We start from the raw sequence: 16850 nt of genomic DNA on the forward strand, positions 1-16850 counted from the left end.
TTTTAGATATCAAGGCATGTGCAGGCACATGAAAATTCTCCACAGCATTTACTGTTGACTACCTAAGCATCTTCAGAAACATGGTTTTGCATGCGAAAGGACATTTTTCTTTCATAGCTGCTGTAATATCCATGTGAACTGCTATGCAATGAAAGCTCACATGTGTACCTGTCTTTTCTTACCGGTCATTATTCTCTGAGCTTCATATGGTTCCATATAGCCAGTGTTCTCCCCTTTTCCCATTCTGTTCAATTCACTTTTGGCATCAAATGGATCTGAGTAGTCATCAGCTATTAATACCTGAAAGACAGGAAAGTAACTGTTACTAGAATTTCTAGTCTGATGTGCAAACCAGAAGGTAGTAACAACTTATCAGCTAAAAAAAAAACCAAAACAGTTTCACACAGCTGCATCCTATGCCATCTTCACAGTGCAGTTTGAGTTCAGAGGACAAATACACAATTGCCACAAACCAGTTAGTAAATGTTGCTGAAACAGAAGCGTGCTCCTGTTCATACCAGAAACCTCAAAAAGGCAGACTCTAAGTGAAAAGATTTCTGACTAGCACAAGATACACGATAATTGGGATGGACAAATTAGAAAGATCCAATCAGTCAGCACATGCAATCCATTGCAGTTCTTATCAGAGAAGTTTGCTAACATTCAGCAAAAAAAAGCACACTTTCACTTACACTTACTTCAGTGCCTCTGCTTTTTAGGTGTATCAGCCACAACTGAAAGTATTATATTTTTTTCAAAGAAATACTCAAAGGCTACTCTTCACTGCATCAATAAGCAGCTTTGCAATTTTAGTTCCGAGTTGAAAAGAAACAAGAAACAAAACAAGTTTCTTGTTTAAACTTAGTTCCTTGACCCATTTGTGCCATTCTTTCTCTTGAAGAGAGATTATATTTGCCCTGTATTTTGTGAACCAAGACAAAAGGCAGCAAAAAGAAATTATCTGTCAGAAGAGCAAGTTTCCTTCATCCATCATGAGATCAGAAATACCTGAAAGTTATAAAACGTCTCTTCTTACCCTACGTTACCACATTTCCTGGATCCTGGCAAAATCATTCTATGCTGTGTAAACCCTGTTGCTTATATAGGCTTTTTAATCAGCTCATTAAAATAACAGGAATAATTTCTCCCTGTTATTGAAGGAGTAGAGTTAAGCCTGGTTTCTAGAAGCTGACAAGGGGACCAGGGCAAAGGAAAAAGTCCTCACAGGATAATTACTGCAGAGCACAGATGTGATGTAGGACAGGCAAAAGAACCTGAAGTAGAGAAAGAAGAGGTAGGCACCAGCAGCAGAATCTCCACAGGAAAATAAAATAAATCAGGGGGGAAAGGACCGCAGGAGATCACCCTGTCCGACCCCTCACTCAAAGCAGGGCAAGCCTAAAGGGTTCTGCCCTGAAGGCCTATTCCTTTAAGGGAGATTTTTCAATCAAGACTCTGTCCCGCCAGTTATTTACATTTTTAAGACCAGCACCAGTACGACTGACAGCAGACTGCTATTCCAACAGCTTCAATCTTTTCAACAAAGAGCCAGGAGTATGTTGTCAGCTATTAGACTGCATCTGCACCTGCTTCTGTCTCCTGCTTCTGTCACCTGTATTCTGTCTCCAGAATACCCCACCAGACAGAGCAAAAAACAGGACACACAAGGATGAGCGGCATTCTTCAGGGGTCCATACTGGGACTTGTGCTGTTCAATGTCTTTGTCAATGACATGGACAGTGGGATTGAGTGCACCTTCAGCAAGTCTGCTGACAACACCAAGCTGAGTGGTGCAGTTGACACACTGGAGGGAAGGGACATCATCCAGAGGGATGTTGATAGGCTTGAGAGGCGAGCCCATGCAAACCCCACAAAGTTCTTCAACAAGGCCAAGTGCAAGGTCCTGCACCTGTATCAGGGTAACCCCCGGTATCAGTACAGGCGGGGTGGAGAATGGATTGAAAGCAGCCCTGAGAAGAAAGGCTCGGGGGCGCTGGTGGAGAAAAGCTCAGCATGGTGCGACAGCAAATGCTTGCAGCCCAGAAGCCAGCCATATCCTGGGCTATATAAAACCAAGTATGACCAGCAGGTTGAAGGAGGTGGTTCTGTCCCCTCTACTCGGCTCTCCTAAGACCCCACCTGGAGTACTGCGTTCAGCTCTGGAGGCCCCAACATGAGAAGGACACGGACCCATTGGAGCAAGTCCAGAGGAGGGCCACAGAGGTGATCAGAGGGCTGCAGCACCTCTCCTGTGAAGACAGGAGTTGTTCAGCCTGGAGAAGGGAAGGCTCCAGGGAGACCTTGTAGCAGTACCCCCAGTACCTAAAGGGGGTCCACAAGAAAGCTGGAGAGGGACTTTTACAAGGGCATATAACAATAGGACAAAGGGTAATGGCTTTACACTGAAAGAGGGTAGATTTAGATTAGATATTAGGGAGAAATTATTTACTGTGAGGGTGTTGAGACACAGGTTGCCCGGTGAAGTTGTGGGTGCCCCATCCCTGGGAGTGTTGGAGGCCAGGCTGCGTGTGGCTTTGAGCAACCTGGTCTAGTGGAACCTGTTCCTGCCCATGGCAGGGGGTTGGAAACAGATGATCTTTAAGGTCCTTTAAATTCAAACCATTCTATGATTCTTTCATTTCCAGATTAAACACCTGCACAAATGCCACAGAGTAACACTGTATTAGAAAAAGGCAGAGATCTTTAAGATTAGTATAAAACATCCAACACACTTCAGAGTCGCTGCTCAGGCCCTGCAACACTACCACACTGAATTTTATACAGATTTGTATTTTGCTTACCAAAAAAACCCCAAAACAAAACAAACTAGTTAACCAGAAAGCCACCACCACATTCCTTGGCGTAAGCTTGCAACAGTCATAAGCACATCCCTAAGAAAGGACATCTTAGAAGATATATTTGTTATCACCGAAAACACAGACGTGTCAGAGCAAGATTTAGCCGTCTTATAGTCACAGGTTAACAGGTGGGATACCAAAGTATCTGAGATTGATGTTTCAATTATAAATTTATCATATACATTTATCATGTTTTCCTCCACTCAAAGTTTGAAGCAATCAAAATTTTCTGTTTGACCGGAAACCACCAGAAGGACATGAATAATAAGAGGGAGGAAAAAACAATTTTTTCTCTCACTTAGTATCTGAAATTACTGCCATATTATTGCAAAAAACAGTTAATCCAATGGAAAAGCAGTCCCCTCACTCATGACATATGCACAAGCAGCAAGGCAAGTGACAGCAGCTGCACCCACTTAAAATGCACCCACTTATTCAGCAGTAATTTCTCCTAGTCAAAAGGACAAGTTTATCTCCAGAAGTGCTATAGTTGACATGCCATCCATTTAGCCTTCTGATGAAATCCTGTCTAAAGCTGCTGGATGGTAGTATGGGCTCTGTGCTGCTCTCCTATTACAAACGTTGACAAATAATATGTGCCAATTCGTAGTGTAACCATACTAAACCATAAAACAGCAGTAACAGTTATTAGATATTTCTTCTTTATTTGCAAAAAATACACTATGAGGAAATTTATACATACAAAAAGCTGTTACATGACAAAAATTAATACTGGTTAGCTTTAATCATAATAGTAACATATTCAAGACCTTACTGTACTGAACATGAACAGAAAGACTAAAGCAACTAACTTGTTATTCAGAGGTCTAACAAAGCAAAAGCTGCTTGCTAACATGGAAATTAAAAAAAAAATAATCTAAAATGGCCAAAACCCACATTAATTCATTACTGTATTATTACTATTATTACATTTTGCTATCTGTAAATCTGTAACAGGTCATACTGAGGCTGGAAACACATCCACTACAGTACTCCCTGAAGGGAAAATCTCCCCTAGCTTGGACAGTGGGTGTAAATTCCTCCCCTTCAGACAAGTAATAGTGTCACAAGTACTATGAGACTCTATACAGCTTGCCATAACTATGTTTTTAATCAGGTCACCTATCAAATTTGTCAGATTGGACAAACCTGCTCCCCCAAATAACCACCCCCAAAAAACCCCAGCCAAAACAAACGAACAAAACCCAAACAAAGGCCCCCCAACGAATCCCAACCCTACTTTTCAGCACTCAGGAGGCAGAAAGAGAAGTCTAATTCAACTTCCTGTATTTCCTTATTAAAAGAAGCTTTACAGCTCCCCATGTGACTGTTACTGTTTCCGTATATATTAAAATTTATTGATTGTCAGCCTAGCTATAGGGGCTGGCCAGTGCCAACATTTTATTTCTTCTATACTTGCTAACAGCTGTAAGTTCCTCACTTCTAGGAAGTCTCAAGGTTTTCTACTTCTTTCAAAAATAAGCCTTCAAAAAGAAGCCTTCATTCAAAAAGGCTTGAAAAACCTCAAATGAGTATGCCTGTTAGTTCTATTACAGCATACCTACTGTAAATGTCTAAACTTCTTTTCACAATCCCAGTATAGAAGATTATTTTTCCTGTTCTTGGAGATCTCAGCCAGAAAAAGCATTTCTACTCTGCAACTCTTTGTGTTATCTCCCCAGAAATTACTTTTACATTAGCAAGGTCATCTTCCAAGCCTATATGCAGTAGGTGAGACAAAATACAGAAAGTCTTTTGATGAATTACAAGGTTTTGAGTACAGGAGTTTTCTAGTCATGGTACTCATATAATAAACAAAAGATTTGCTTCATGCCAGATGGTATGAATACATTGTCCTCATACCCCCTCATGCCATTGTCCCAAAGCATAAGCTTGCCAATGTTACACACAAGTTCTGCTCACAAGCCTATGAGTATCCCAGATACATCCCTTGCATGTGCAGTGGGGCTCTTTAGATCATGATCTTAATCACCTCCATGACACGTGGGAAAGATCTGATGTAAGAGTACCATGCTGTCACCTCTCCCCCATGGGCATGCAGGAATAGGCCTTCTGCGTGGTAATCAAAGCGCCTCCGTGTTTAGCAGGGCTCTTTGGTGCCAGACAGGCATGTCTGTGTTGTGGTTTTTTCTCCCAGCAACCACCTTTCAGACACTGTCCAGCAAACTGGTCTCTCTCAACCCTTTGTCTTCTGTGGCCCAGAGGCCAAGGCGAGCACAGAAGATGCTAGGTTAGGGCCTGCATGCAGTGCCCCTCCCACATCTTGGGTTAAGTACACTTCCCAAGACAAATGGCTAAACTTGTTCAACTGGCCGCCAAATTGGTCTTTCATGTTAGTGACTGACAAACAGAGGACAGGAAAGAGAAGGGAATGGATGCCATCCATTGTCTACCAGTGCATCCCCCCCTGAAGTCTCAATTCACCAGGCAACACTGTATCTAATGCTCTACCAGCCATGTCTGCCTTAGACACAATCAGAGGAGTGGCAACGTGCTGAAGTTGTGCAGCTGCAGGCTAGAAAGGGCATTTACACACAGGGTCTGACCTTCGGAGCAGGACAGAGTTACTTTGCCTCTCCTTTCTGCCAAATCCAGCCACCCTTCACTTTGTTCTTCCTGTCAAAATGAATCATAGCTATCAGGGAATCCCCAGAAGGCCTCAGACAGCCATTCAGATTCCAAAGTCAAGTCTCAATTGCCTGCATTTGTCAGAGCTATCGTTAAAGACCTGTGGCTTATCTCTTAACAGAATGCAAGATTATCAGAGTGGACTGTGAGCTCCTACAAATACCGAATCCCCTTCTACACAAGCCAATCCTATGGCACCCGATAGGCATATGATACTATTTTCTCTCATGTAGATCAAATAATAGTATCTTGAGGCATAAGTAACTTAAGTAAAAGAAACTCCAAAACATAAATAGAAGTGTACTGATCAAATGTAAGCGAAATTTCTATTTGAGGTTCCAGAATCAGAGAGATCAAGAAGGATTTAGGGAACACTCACAGTTCTCCCTAGCAGGTTGTCTGCTGAAGTTTAAAAGCAAAAGAAAAGGAGTATGGCTCAGTTACCAGCCAGGTTGACAAATTCAAAACCATAGCTCTAGCTAAAATGTCAGTTAGCAGATACAATATCAAAAAACAACGATCACTCCCCTCCAAAAATTAAATACAAGCTGAGATTCTGGTTTACTCTTCTAATACACATTAACTAGTGTGCAAGCTTCACTATTGATGCATAGTCTTTGTCCTTCTGCAGTCTTAGAAATGTAGTAATATATGTAGGTCTTAAATGATATTAAATACAAGTTTAAATGTATTTGCATATGCAAAAACATGTTTTGCATATGCAGCCATATGAAGAAAACAAAGAATATACCTAAATGCATAATTTTGCAGATATCACTGACTAAAAAACACATTTTAAAGAGAGCAAACAAGAAAGAAATAATGAGAACTTACAACACTGAAATAAACTGAGTCTTTAGGGATAACCCTTCTTTGAAATGAAAGGAAATACAAAAGATCCATCCTTGAAACAGCAACTTCAGCACAGAACCATTTGTTATCTGACTGATTTAGTGGCTATTGTGAGTAAGGACACACTATTCTGGAAGAATATAAGAGGAACTATAACTAATATGAAGCAAAAAAACCAAAAGGCCTCTCCTGCTAGCCAAACCTTTGGGAGACTTATTATGCAAGACTTCTTTAGGGGGAGATTTGTTATTAACTATTATATATTATAAATATATTAATAATACATACTTAAGTTAGAAAAAAACAAGCAGACTGTATATTCCTCTGTTGGCTTTTGGGCCCAGCGATTAAGTCCATGATAAGAACATGTGACTGTCAGCAGAGACACAGAAGACTAGCACTTAGAAACTGAATTTGTGTCAGAGAACACCAAGGTGAACAGATTAACACAATATAGTGAAAATTCCTTATGCTTTCTGAGAATTTATAGTCACAAAATACCAGTCACTAGCTACAGTAGAAGTCACTCTATAACAAGTGTTTTTTGTTTTGTTTTGATTTTTTACAACTTTTGACAAATGCCAAATTCCTCTCCTTGTCCATGAGTGATTTCCAGGTGTCACAACACAAACATGCCCTAGGCAGATATTTCATTAAAAATAGTATTTTCATTTAATGCTCGAACACTAAGCATCAGACAGGTCTATGATTATGAAGCCTGGACAAAGCTCAGCCTGCATTCAGAAGGACTGCGGAGTTGGTCTGAATTTGTGTTCTAAATGAATAAAGATTTGCACTTATGCTTTCTTCTATGAAGCACTGAATCAAAAAACTTCTTGGGTAATCATCCCCACAACCTCAGTACTACTTTTTTTTCAAAATTGAGTTCACAGCCTTGGAAAACCTGCAAATACAGTGATCTGTACATGTCTTAATTCCCAAGAGGATCAGCAGAGGGATCAGGAAGAGTAAAAGAAGGATTTTTAATATCCTGCTAATGAGCCATAATTTACGTCATGATTCTAGAGGACTAACTCTATAGGTGGAGCTGTGTATAAAGCCTTCTACTCCTAAATCTGAGTGTTGGAAAGACCTGCATCAGCTCTGCCCCTGGGAGAAATCATAGTCCTCATTCATAGCTTTGATTTCCAGAGAGGAACGCATTCCTTGTCTAAAAATGTAACTGAAGCACAAACTGGGAAAGGGAGCTCCTAAATTTCTGACACAGATGTGGACTGGTAGCAGTGTTGGGGCAAAATAATAAAAAAGCCAGTATTTTATAACAGGGTTTCAAGAGCCACTCCCCCATACACAAGGCTTGGTTTTCAGAGAAGGTAAATTGCTCTTTGCAGTTTCTACCAGTCCACACACCCACAGTGATAGACCCCACTGCTAACAAGCCCATATATAAACAATTCTTCTTGGCTCTCCATTTCTCTCCTCTATGTCCTTGATACCATGCAGTAATTGCAGTTCCCAGCTATTCCAGGTGTGTTCCTCCTTCACATAGGGCAATGCAGGTCACCCAGACAGTGCTGCTGAAAGTTTAAAAACAGAGCTCAACCTGCTTTCCTCTCAGTAAGGAAAGGGCCCTTCCCTGACCCATCCACTCAACTATTTTAAATTTGAAAGTACACCTTCCAGCACCTGCCAATACATCCAAGATTTATGGAAGGAAGGACAGAGCAGTTAATAGGTATTTTTTCCTTCAGAAAACCAGGTTAAAAAAAAAAAAAAGTCCAACAAAAAAATGTTTGTATCCTATGCACTGCCATTAGCAGATTATGTTTTGTAAAACCATTTTTTCACTTCATGCACAATGCAAAACTACTTCAAAACCACACCTTATGTCTGTTTCCTTGTCAATGGACTGTTTTACATTACCATTTACAGAAACAATGACATATCCAGGAAGATCTCCACCACAGTCCCTTTCCTATCTATCATCAGATTTCACCATATGCTGTTCCAACTGCCAGATGTCTTTCATATTACTTTCTCCACCACAGTGCCTAGCATACTGTTAGTCAAAGATACGATCACATTAACATCAGGCAGCAAAGGAATGAAAAGTCAAACCATACTCCTTGCCACAGAGCAGCACTCTGCAGGAATGTCTGAAAATCAGATGCTATAACCAGCCACTGGTAGGCAAGGATATACACAAAAGTGCTCAGAGACACAAGTATCTCTTCCATACCAAACAGTGTCCGTGAGCTTGGGGAGCAAAGAAGCTTATAAAAAAAATACAGAATAGGCATTTCTTCAGTAATCCAAATGAATATAACGGCAAACTGGCTACCGCAAGATAAGATTGCAAACCATAAGTTTACTAGTGAACTTGATGGTTAAAAATAAAAACACAGATTCACCTTTTCCCTTTCTAGGTCCATTCTCTTCATTAATCAGGTTAAAAGCCATTTACAGAAGTTCCAATTTATGTTCTTACTGTGCCTAATATCTCACTTAGAGTTAAAATACCCTTTAAATCACAATAAACTGCATAACTTTATTCTGTCTATAGAGTGTATCACTTCCGTATATACATTACATTAGCACAGTCCTAATGCTAATAGTTTGCTTGCAAGTTTACTTTAAGTTGGGTGTGTAAAAAACTCTGTAATACAGACTTCTTTCCTCATCTGAACAGTTTTGAAGGAAAGGATGCAGACATAATCTGTACTATAATGCAGTAGTAAGGAAGCTGGATTTATGGTGGCCCATAGTGGTGTTGAAAAATAATTGTTTAATGTTGTTTTAGTTATGTTTAGTGTCTCAGTACTTCTGTATTCACATATAAACTTGAGTAATCCAGCTCTTGCGCACACCCATGTGAAAATTCAGCAGACAATCTACATAAGAAAGCACAATTCATTCCTTCTTGCTGATCCACATCGATATTCAGCCCTGCTTTAGTATCCTCAGAATATCACTCTCTCCCATGGACTCACCCAGCCACACCCAACTGTATACACATGCACTTGATCTGAACAAAGCCCTATTCATTTCTTCATGCTTTTTCAGATGGTATGCTTGTATGCTTGAGAGACTATTGTCAGACTAACACCACATGCACTTAACTGCACAGGTTCATCTGCAGAACTAGGAAAAGCACTCCAGATTGTCTGAGCTGTGTCTTAGATCCTGCACTACTGTCCTTGCCGAAATTCTCAACACTAACCCAAGTCTGTCGGCAATGCTCAGGCTCCAGGGCAGTTTTTGAGCAACAGAATAACATTAAGACTTAGATTCTGTGAGGTCACTGAAGGCAATTAAACCACTCTTTTACTCAAAGCACGTGTGATATGAAAGCTAGACCAGGTGGTTCAGTGTCTGGCCCACACAAGTTTTGAAAGTCTCCAAAGAATGAAGGCCCACAACCTCTTTCTCAGCAACATAACTTTTAAAGTATATTTTATATTTTTATCATATTTTTAATATGTTTGTATATATTGTTATATAAATGTATATATTACGTATGTATATACGATACGTATATATACATACATATAACGTAAATTTCAGAATTTCATAAATAATTTCAATATATGTAACAAGAAAACCTAAATTTACTTAAATAAAACTGGTAGACTAAAGCTTCGGTTTGAGATCAGACAGATGTGTAGACCAGAGGATGTGATTAAGTGGGCATTTGGATTCCATTCACAGATATTACAGTTCCCATAAAGATGGAACACATCCAAGTGCTGCACTAATAGACTGCTCTGGACTCAGCTCAATAATTTACAAAAATCCTCCTACAGGCAATACGTGGTATCCACCATGCAGTTTTCACTTGTATTTGAAGTCAGCACCTGCAAGGCAATACATCTGCTGTTGGTATTTTGACTCTTTTCACCTGCCTTCTTTTGCCACCCATGCAAACTCCAACACTGCATTCATTTTTAGGTCGATTTTTTTTCTTTCACTATCCAATTGAGCTTTATCTAACATTTAGCCATATGCAGGTTGTTACTACCTTTTCAGTTAAAACAATAAACCTCGGCCTTGTCTCCTCCATTCATTAGCTTTATCAGACTGAAGGCTTTAATTAGTATTGCTGGCTGAACATAAAAACACAGTGACAAAAGAAAGTGTAATCATAGGGACATATCTCACTACTGCTTTATTTGTTCCTCTAATACTTCTGGTAAGCTAATCTGTTTACAGATGCAAATTTCACTTTTACAAGGAATGCTCCATGGTCTTCATATGCGAAATAGCAATCTACCGATATTGCAAGAGCATGAATTGCATCTACAGCATGCAGCTTATGCAGCTTTTTCTTCTGTCTCCATGAAGTTGTCAGCGACTGGAATCAGGTCAAACTCATCACTACTGAATAAGTAAAGACATGTAAAAGCAATGGAATACTTCCAATTTCTCCCACATCTGGCTTTTTTGAGTACAGATATCCTCCTATGCATATATGAGGATATATCCTTATAGCAATCAACAGAAAAATTAAGTGGTGAACTTAAGCAAAAGAAGTAACAGGTAAATCAACTAAGAAATGCACAAAGCAAGCTTTTAATGGGCATGCTAATGCTAGGACCTGGAAGACTACTGCATGCAATGACATCCTTCCACAGGCATCCCTGCAGCCCATCTGATTATCAAAGATTAAGCACCAACCTGCTGAATGGCAGTAGGGCCACATGGCTCCTCTTTCTGCACCAGAAAGCTGAAGAGAGGAGAGAAAGAGGTGCACCCTTCCGCCAGTTCAGAGACGCCCAGCTGTGTAGCCCTTGCTAATAGATTTTAACTATATACAGATACTTATAATGTTGCATAGAGCCTAAGCACTTTTATGCAAGACCTTAGAAGTTCAAACAGCATTTCCAGTCTATTGCAATGTCAGAAAGGTACTTGTTTCTTACATAATGGGGGGGGAAAGCTTGCAAGGCAAACAGCTTTAATCTTCGTGCTTAGCTAGCAGCCAGATTTCTGTACCACACGCTTCTGTGGTGGATCCCATGGAAACAAGGAGGATATTTTTTTCCTTATATAAGTGCAGAATTCACACATAGATATTGTTTTCAGTCTTTTGTAAATCAAGTCAGCAACTACACTGCCCTGAACAATTTCCTGCCTGATTGCCACTGCCACACAAAATTTACATGCTTTTGCACTGGATCAGCTCTGCATATATAGAACTGAGCTACCTTCTACAGCATCAGATTATGTCCTGTCCTGTGGAAATGGATCTAGCAACTTGCAGTGTCTTTGGCATTCAACATCCAGAACTGCTGCCACAGTTCTGCCTCCACGGCACAAAGGGAGTTCAAAATGCTGCTTATTATGAAATTATCATATTATAAAGGACAAGTATGCTACAATCCCAGCTTCTAAATCCTAAAAACTTTCTGCAATGGAGTATATGCTGCAGCTGATCTTGGAATAGCATTCCAGGTTCTTCAGCTTCAGGGCCAGGCAGAGAACTGTTTAGGTTCAAAAAACTGTAATAGGTGAGAAAATGTACAACGTATCTTTTCACACAGCCATTTTCCCCTCAGCTATTACTGCTTTCATGGATTTACACATATTACACAATGCCAGATAGAAGTCACTCAGAAAGACTTCAACTCATTCTTTCAGATCCCCAGTTCACCAAGTGGTTTGTCAGTTGTGTTGATGTTAAGCCAAATCTCACATTTATTCTCACACAAGTACAGTAGCTGCCAGGTTGCTCTGGCATACAGCCACATGTTGTTCCAGTTTGCCTACACTCATTCACCACAGGAGAGCTAAGAAGTTAACATCTCCCAGGCCAGCATTAAAAATGGAAGCCAGTAATTTCTTATGTTGTTCTGGCTTGCCTACACTCATTCGTTTGCCACAGGAGAGCTAAGCAGTTAACATCCCACAGGCAAGCACTAAAGGTGGAAGCCAGTAACCTCTTATCCTCCATACTAGAGGTACTGAGGTGCTTCTGCCATGAATTAAAACATAGCCAACTCTCCCTTGTTTGAAGATAAGTATCACTGTTAAAGCCCTAAAACCTGCCTGATTGTACTACTTAAATAAAAAAAAAACCACCCACCAATTTGAATTCAAAGACATCTGACAATGATGACTCTCTCTATTGTAGAGGTTAGTCACCTCACTATTGAGGGTACATGGCAATTTGGGTTTGTCTGCTTCAGCTTTAGGTGGTACTTCTACCTTCAGACATCAAAGCTTCCTGAAACCGAGGTACATTACATCTTGTGGTTACTTTTACAATCTATGCCTGGAATCTTGCAGAATACAATCATGCCTGCCATTGCTTTTAATCTCCATCTCCTTTACTCTCTGCATCAGCTAGTCTGCCATTTTTTTTTTCCCTGAGAATTTTGACTAATCAGTCTGTTGTTATTCATATTTCACCACTTGTCCTTTAAAAGTAACCACACGAAACAAACACCTTCTTTTCCATTCTAGTAAGTCTTTCAAGCTTAACACGCAACTGACCTCTTCAGCCAACTCTTTACTGATGACCGGTCACAAAGGTTATAAAATTGCTCATTGAATTTGTGGAAAACCATACTTCTCAGTTAACACAAAGGAAAACAGCAGTCTATCTTGGTATATGAAAAAGAAAAAACCCACAGGTGCTGGAATGGAACACAAGCATTTAGCCAACACTATTGGATCATTAAACACTAAGGTTTTTGGACAATGACAGACCTATATGGCAAACTAAATCTTTTTTCATTCCTGAGGTACTTGCTAGCTTAAGCTATGCTACTCACAGATTCTGTCCGCCCCCCGACCCCAATGTTTTTAGCATTACGATCAACAATTCTGAATGTCAGATCTCTCGTTTTTTTGATACCATCCCCTCTACTATATCCTTCTTACAGAAGTTTATTTCCACTTGTTTATTTGCCACTAAACTAGACACACAGAGTTAACCAAATTCCTCATTTTTTCTCCTCAGTGAATAATGACAGGAGAGGAGAAGTTCCCTGCCTGCCCACTACGACCACTGCTTACCATGTTCACCTGTCAGGCTTTACCTTTCAGGGCTGTGAAATAAGAGATAATTTGCATTTCTGAGAAGAAATAACACAATTGAACAAAAGACAAGCTATGTAGCTCCTCAAAATCAAACTCTGTTGTAGGTGAGGGCAGGCACACTTACCTTTTGAGGTGCAGAGATAACTTTATGTTGCAGACATGTTAAGATTTCCTGATTGTCACATATAGCACTCGCTCAAAACCAGAAAGAATGTGACTATGACATAGTGTTCTGTACCTTCTAAAAAAAAGTTGTAGGCTGCTCATTCAAAACAATTTTAGAACCTGCAACAAGGCCTTGGGAACAGCACACAGATTTATAACAACACAAGGTAGCAGGTTACCTAGCAACAGATTTCGTTTCTACTTAAAAAATGGCTTCAGTAAATTGAAAATTGAAAGATAATGTAAAAAAAAAACACCAAACCATGCCCAATTAAAAAAAAAAAAGCCCACAACAAAAAAAAGGAAAAGAATAGCAGCTGCATTTGGAAGCGTTTTGCCCCAAGCAATTACTTTCTCTGAAGTGTGAAGGTGCGGAAAGTATTTGCCTAAGAGCAGATACATGGTATCAACACAATCAATTGAAAGAACACTGAATATACTGTAACATAGTGAGATTCTAATCAATCACTTCCACAAAAGAAGTTGTTTCCAGTCAGGAACGACACCTAAAATGACAGACACTGTAATAAATTCTAGACTTTTAATCTTGTATCATCACCATCACAAGCTGATTTATTTGGAATTCCACCTAGACAGGATATAATTTATCAAGTTGTCATGGAAATGTGTCACTGCTTAATGCAATCATGTTACATATTTAAACATGTACATACACATCATTTAAACTGATAACATTCAGTACATACTAAGAATTCCTGTGATGTGACTTTACACTGAAGTTATAAATGCCAATATACAAAGTGGAAAAATACTAATTTCCAATATATGAAAAACCTAAACTATACTCACAGGACCAACAGAGGCAGGTGGATACGTGCTGTGCTTACAAAATAATTAATGCTGCTTCTCTCTGCAAAGCTTCCCAGCTGTAACCCAAGTTGCTGACCCCAGCACTTTCCAGTGCTGTGTCTACACTATTTTGTTAATATCTGCGTAGAATGACCAGTTAGAGAGAGGCAAACATTTGCAACTGAGCCAGTAGCTACAGAGTTTGCTTCAAGTACCTGCCAGCTGAAAACACAGTTATGGAAGTTGTGATGCCGTTCTAACACAGGACTTCGAACTACTTCACCTTTGACACTGAACTAGGTGGCAAAAAAAAGTTATTACTGAATGCATGACAAATTGTCTCCTTTGGGATGGCATTAGGTTTGTTGTGGGTTTTTTTGTGTGTGTGGTTTTTTTTGTTTGTTTGGTTGGGTTTTGTTTTTAATTTTATATACATGAGTGCTCCAGACCACATGCAATGGGGCTGAGGCTGCAACTTTGGGTTGCAAGCACCGGGCTTCTCAAGCGACTCTAGGGTTCCCCAAGGACCCCCTCAAAGACCCTCATTCTGTTCTGCAGCAGGATGCCAGCCCAAAAGCCTTGACACCAGTCATGATGTTGTCAGTGCACCATGCCCCAGAGCAGAGCTAGGCACGCCTGCAAACCTACCCCGTCACCCAACAGGAGGTGAGTTTGAAAGCCCAGAGGACAGGGCACCACCACTTCATGTGCCAGCCTTGCATATGCCCTGCTTGCCCTGAGATATAAAAAAGGGTCAGGCCACCCAGTGAAGAAGAGTGGAGAGCAGCGGTGACTCCAGATGCATTCCAAGAGGAGCTAGTCCCCTCACCAAAACCCCTTCCAGGGGCTGACATTGCCCCTGCCCTACCACCTAGTCTATGGGGGCGGGAGAACAACACTTACTTTATCTTTCACAGCAGTGGGGACAGAGGTTGCCAGCTGCTCAGAGCCCTTGTTGAGCTTCTTGCCATCGCTGCCACCGACGCCCTCAACCTTGATGAGCCGGTGCTTGGGCGAGACGTACTTCACGTCGGGCGGCGTGGCCGGGCGGCGCTCGCTGTGGCTGCGGAAGAGGTGCGGGGAGCCGGCCGCGCAGGGGGCGGGGGGCGCGGCGCGGCACGACGCCGAGGAGAAAGCCTTGGGGGCCGCCTCGCCCAGCTCCTCGGGCACGGCGTAGTCCGGGCGGCACATGGCACGCAGCCTGCACAGGGACGAGCCGGGCCCGCTGTAGGGGTCCTCGAAGTCCCGGTCTTTCTGGGCGCGGTAGGCGCGGAGCAGGTCGCTGGCCTCGTCGCGCAGGCGTCGCCGCGGGAAGCTGGGCGAGGTGTGGTGGCGAAGGTGGAGGTGAGGCGGCCCGTCAGGGCGGGGCGCGCCGCCAGCACCGTTGCGTTTCTCTCGGTAGTCGGGCCGCGGCGGCTGCGGGGGACTCTTGGTCTTGTTGTTGCCGAGGCTGAAGTACTTGTTCAGCCATTTGGCCATCGTCTCTCCCGGCCGCGGCCCCTCAGCGCCGAGCGCTGCCCACGGCGCCCCGCAGCTCAGCCGCGCCGGCCGCCGCCGCCCACATGGAGAAGCAGGGCGGCGGGGCGGGCTGGCACCCCCGCGCACACGCCGCCCCTCCGCAGCCCGCGACTGGAGGGGCCTCGCTCGGGCTCCCGACCTGCCAGCGGGACGGGACGGGACGGATCCCGGCCCGAGACCGGCGCTCGCCGTAGCTCCGCGCCCTCCCCCGCGGCTCCGGCGCTCTCGCGAGCGCAGCGGCAGCTCCCCCGCGCTGGCGGCGCGGCGCGGCCTGACCTCAGCACGTACCGGGGAGGCGGGGGATGCGCTGCACCAGGCCTGGCCGCCGGGGCCCGCCCACCGCCCGCGCCCGGCGCAGGCAGCGGCGGCGGGGCCGGGCCAGGTGCCGGTGGGCGGTGGCTGCGCGGCGCGCCCCGCCCTGGCCGGAACCGGGGGCGGGGAGCCCGGGCCGGGGCTCGCTGCTGTCTCTCGGTAATCCCCGGGAGGGGCAACCACCTCCGGGGAGCGGGAGAGTGTCGGTACGGCCTCTTCTTCCTCGCCCGGCGGTAGAAGGGACGCGGCGGGCCGTGCCAGGCCCTGCCGGGCCGCCGCTGCAGCCGGGGGGGACCCGCCGCGGCCTCTGCGCCCGTGAAGGAGCGGGAGCGCGGGGCTGCCGCCGTGAGGGGGCCCAGGCGCGGTGCCTTGCCTGGCCGGCCCGAGGCTCGGGAGACTCTCTCTGCCCTCCGGCCGGGCCGCCTGCAGCCCCGGGGGGCCGGTACCTGTGTGTCCCCCTTCCCCTCAGCAGGGTAGGGGGTCTGAGACTGCGCCCGGTGGCCCCTGTCAAAGGGCACCAAGCCCAGGGGCTCACTAGGGCTGATGCTAAGCAAGCAGGATATTGTGTATTTTGTTGTCAGGTCCTTTCCCAGGTGTGTTCCTGGGTAAGGGCTACAGTGAATCAAATACAGAGATGATGCCTGTGTGAGTCACGCTGCTCAACCCGCATACTGGCAGAAGGAT

The 16850-nt window shown here is 43.5% G+C and overlaps 1 protein-coding gene across 3 annotated transcripts in view; it reads right to left on the reverse strand.

Annotated features, from left to right (window-relative positions):
- SHB (SH2 domain containing adaptor protein B) overlaps nt 1-16127 on the reverse strand; it is an 83639-nt gene extending 67512 nt beyond the window's left edge. The window contains exons 1-2 of one of the 3 annotated variants that reach the window (XM_080372728.1): nt 15240-16124; nt 183-300 (exon numbers count right to left, since the gene is read on the reverse strand). In XM_080372728.1, the coding sequence (XP_080228854.1) occupies nt 183-300; nt 15240-15815 (694 nt within the window). In that variant the 5' untranslated portion in view covers nt 15816-16124. Of the gene's footprint in view, nt 1-182; nt 301-15239 lie in introns of all 3 variants that reach the window. The other 2 variants (XM_080372729.1, XM_080372730.1) reach the window with 2 other exon arrangements.
- Nucleotides 16128-16850: the final 723 nt, after the last annotated feature.

This window comes from Falco punctatus (assembly GCF_963210335.1).
Source record: "Falco punctatus genome assembly, chromosome: Z".
Lineage (NCBI taxonomy): Eukaryota > Metazoa > Chordata > Aves > Falconiformes > Falconidae > Falco > Falco punctatus.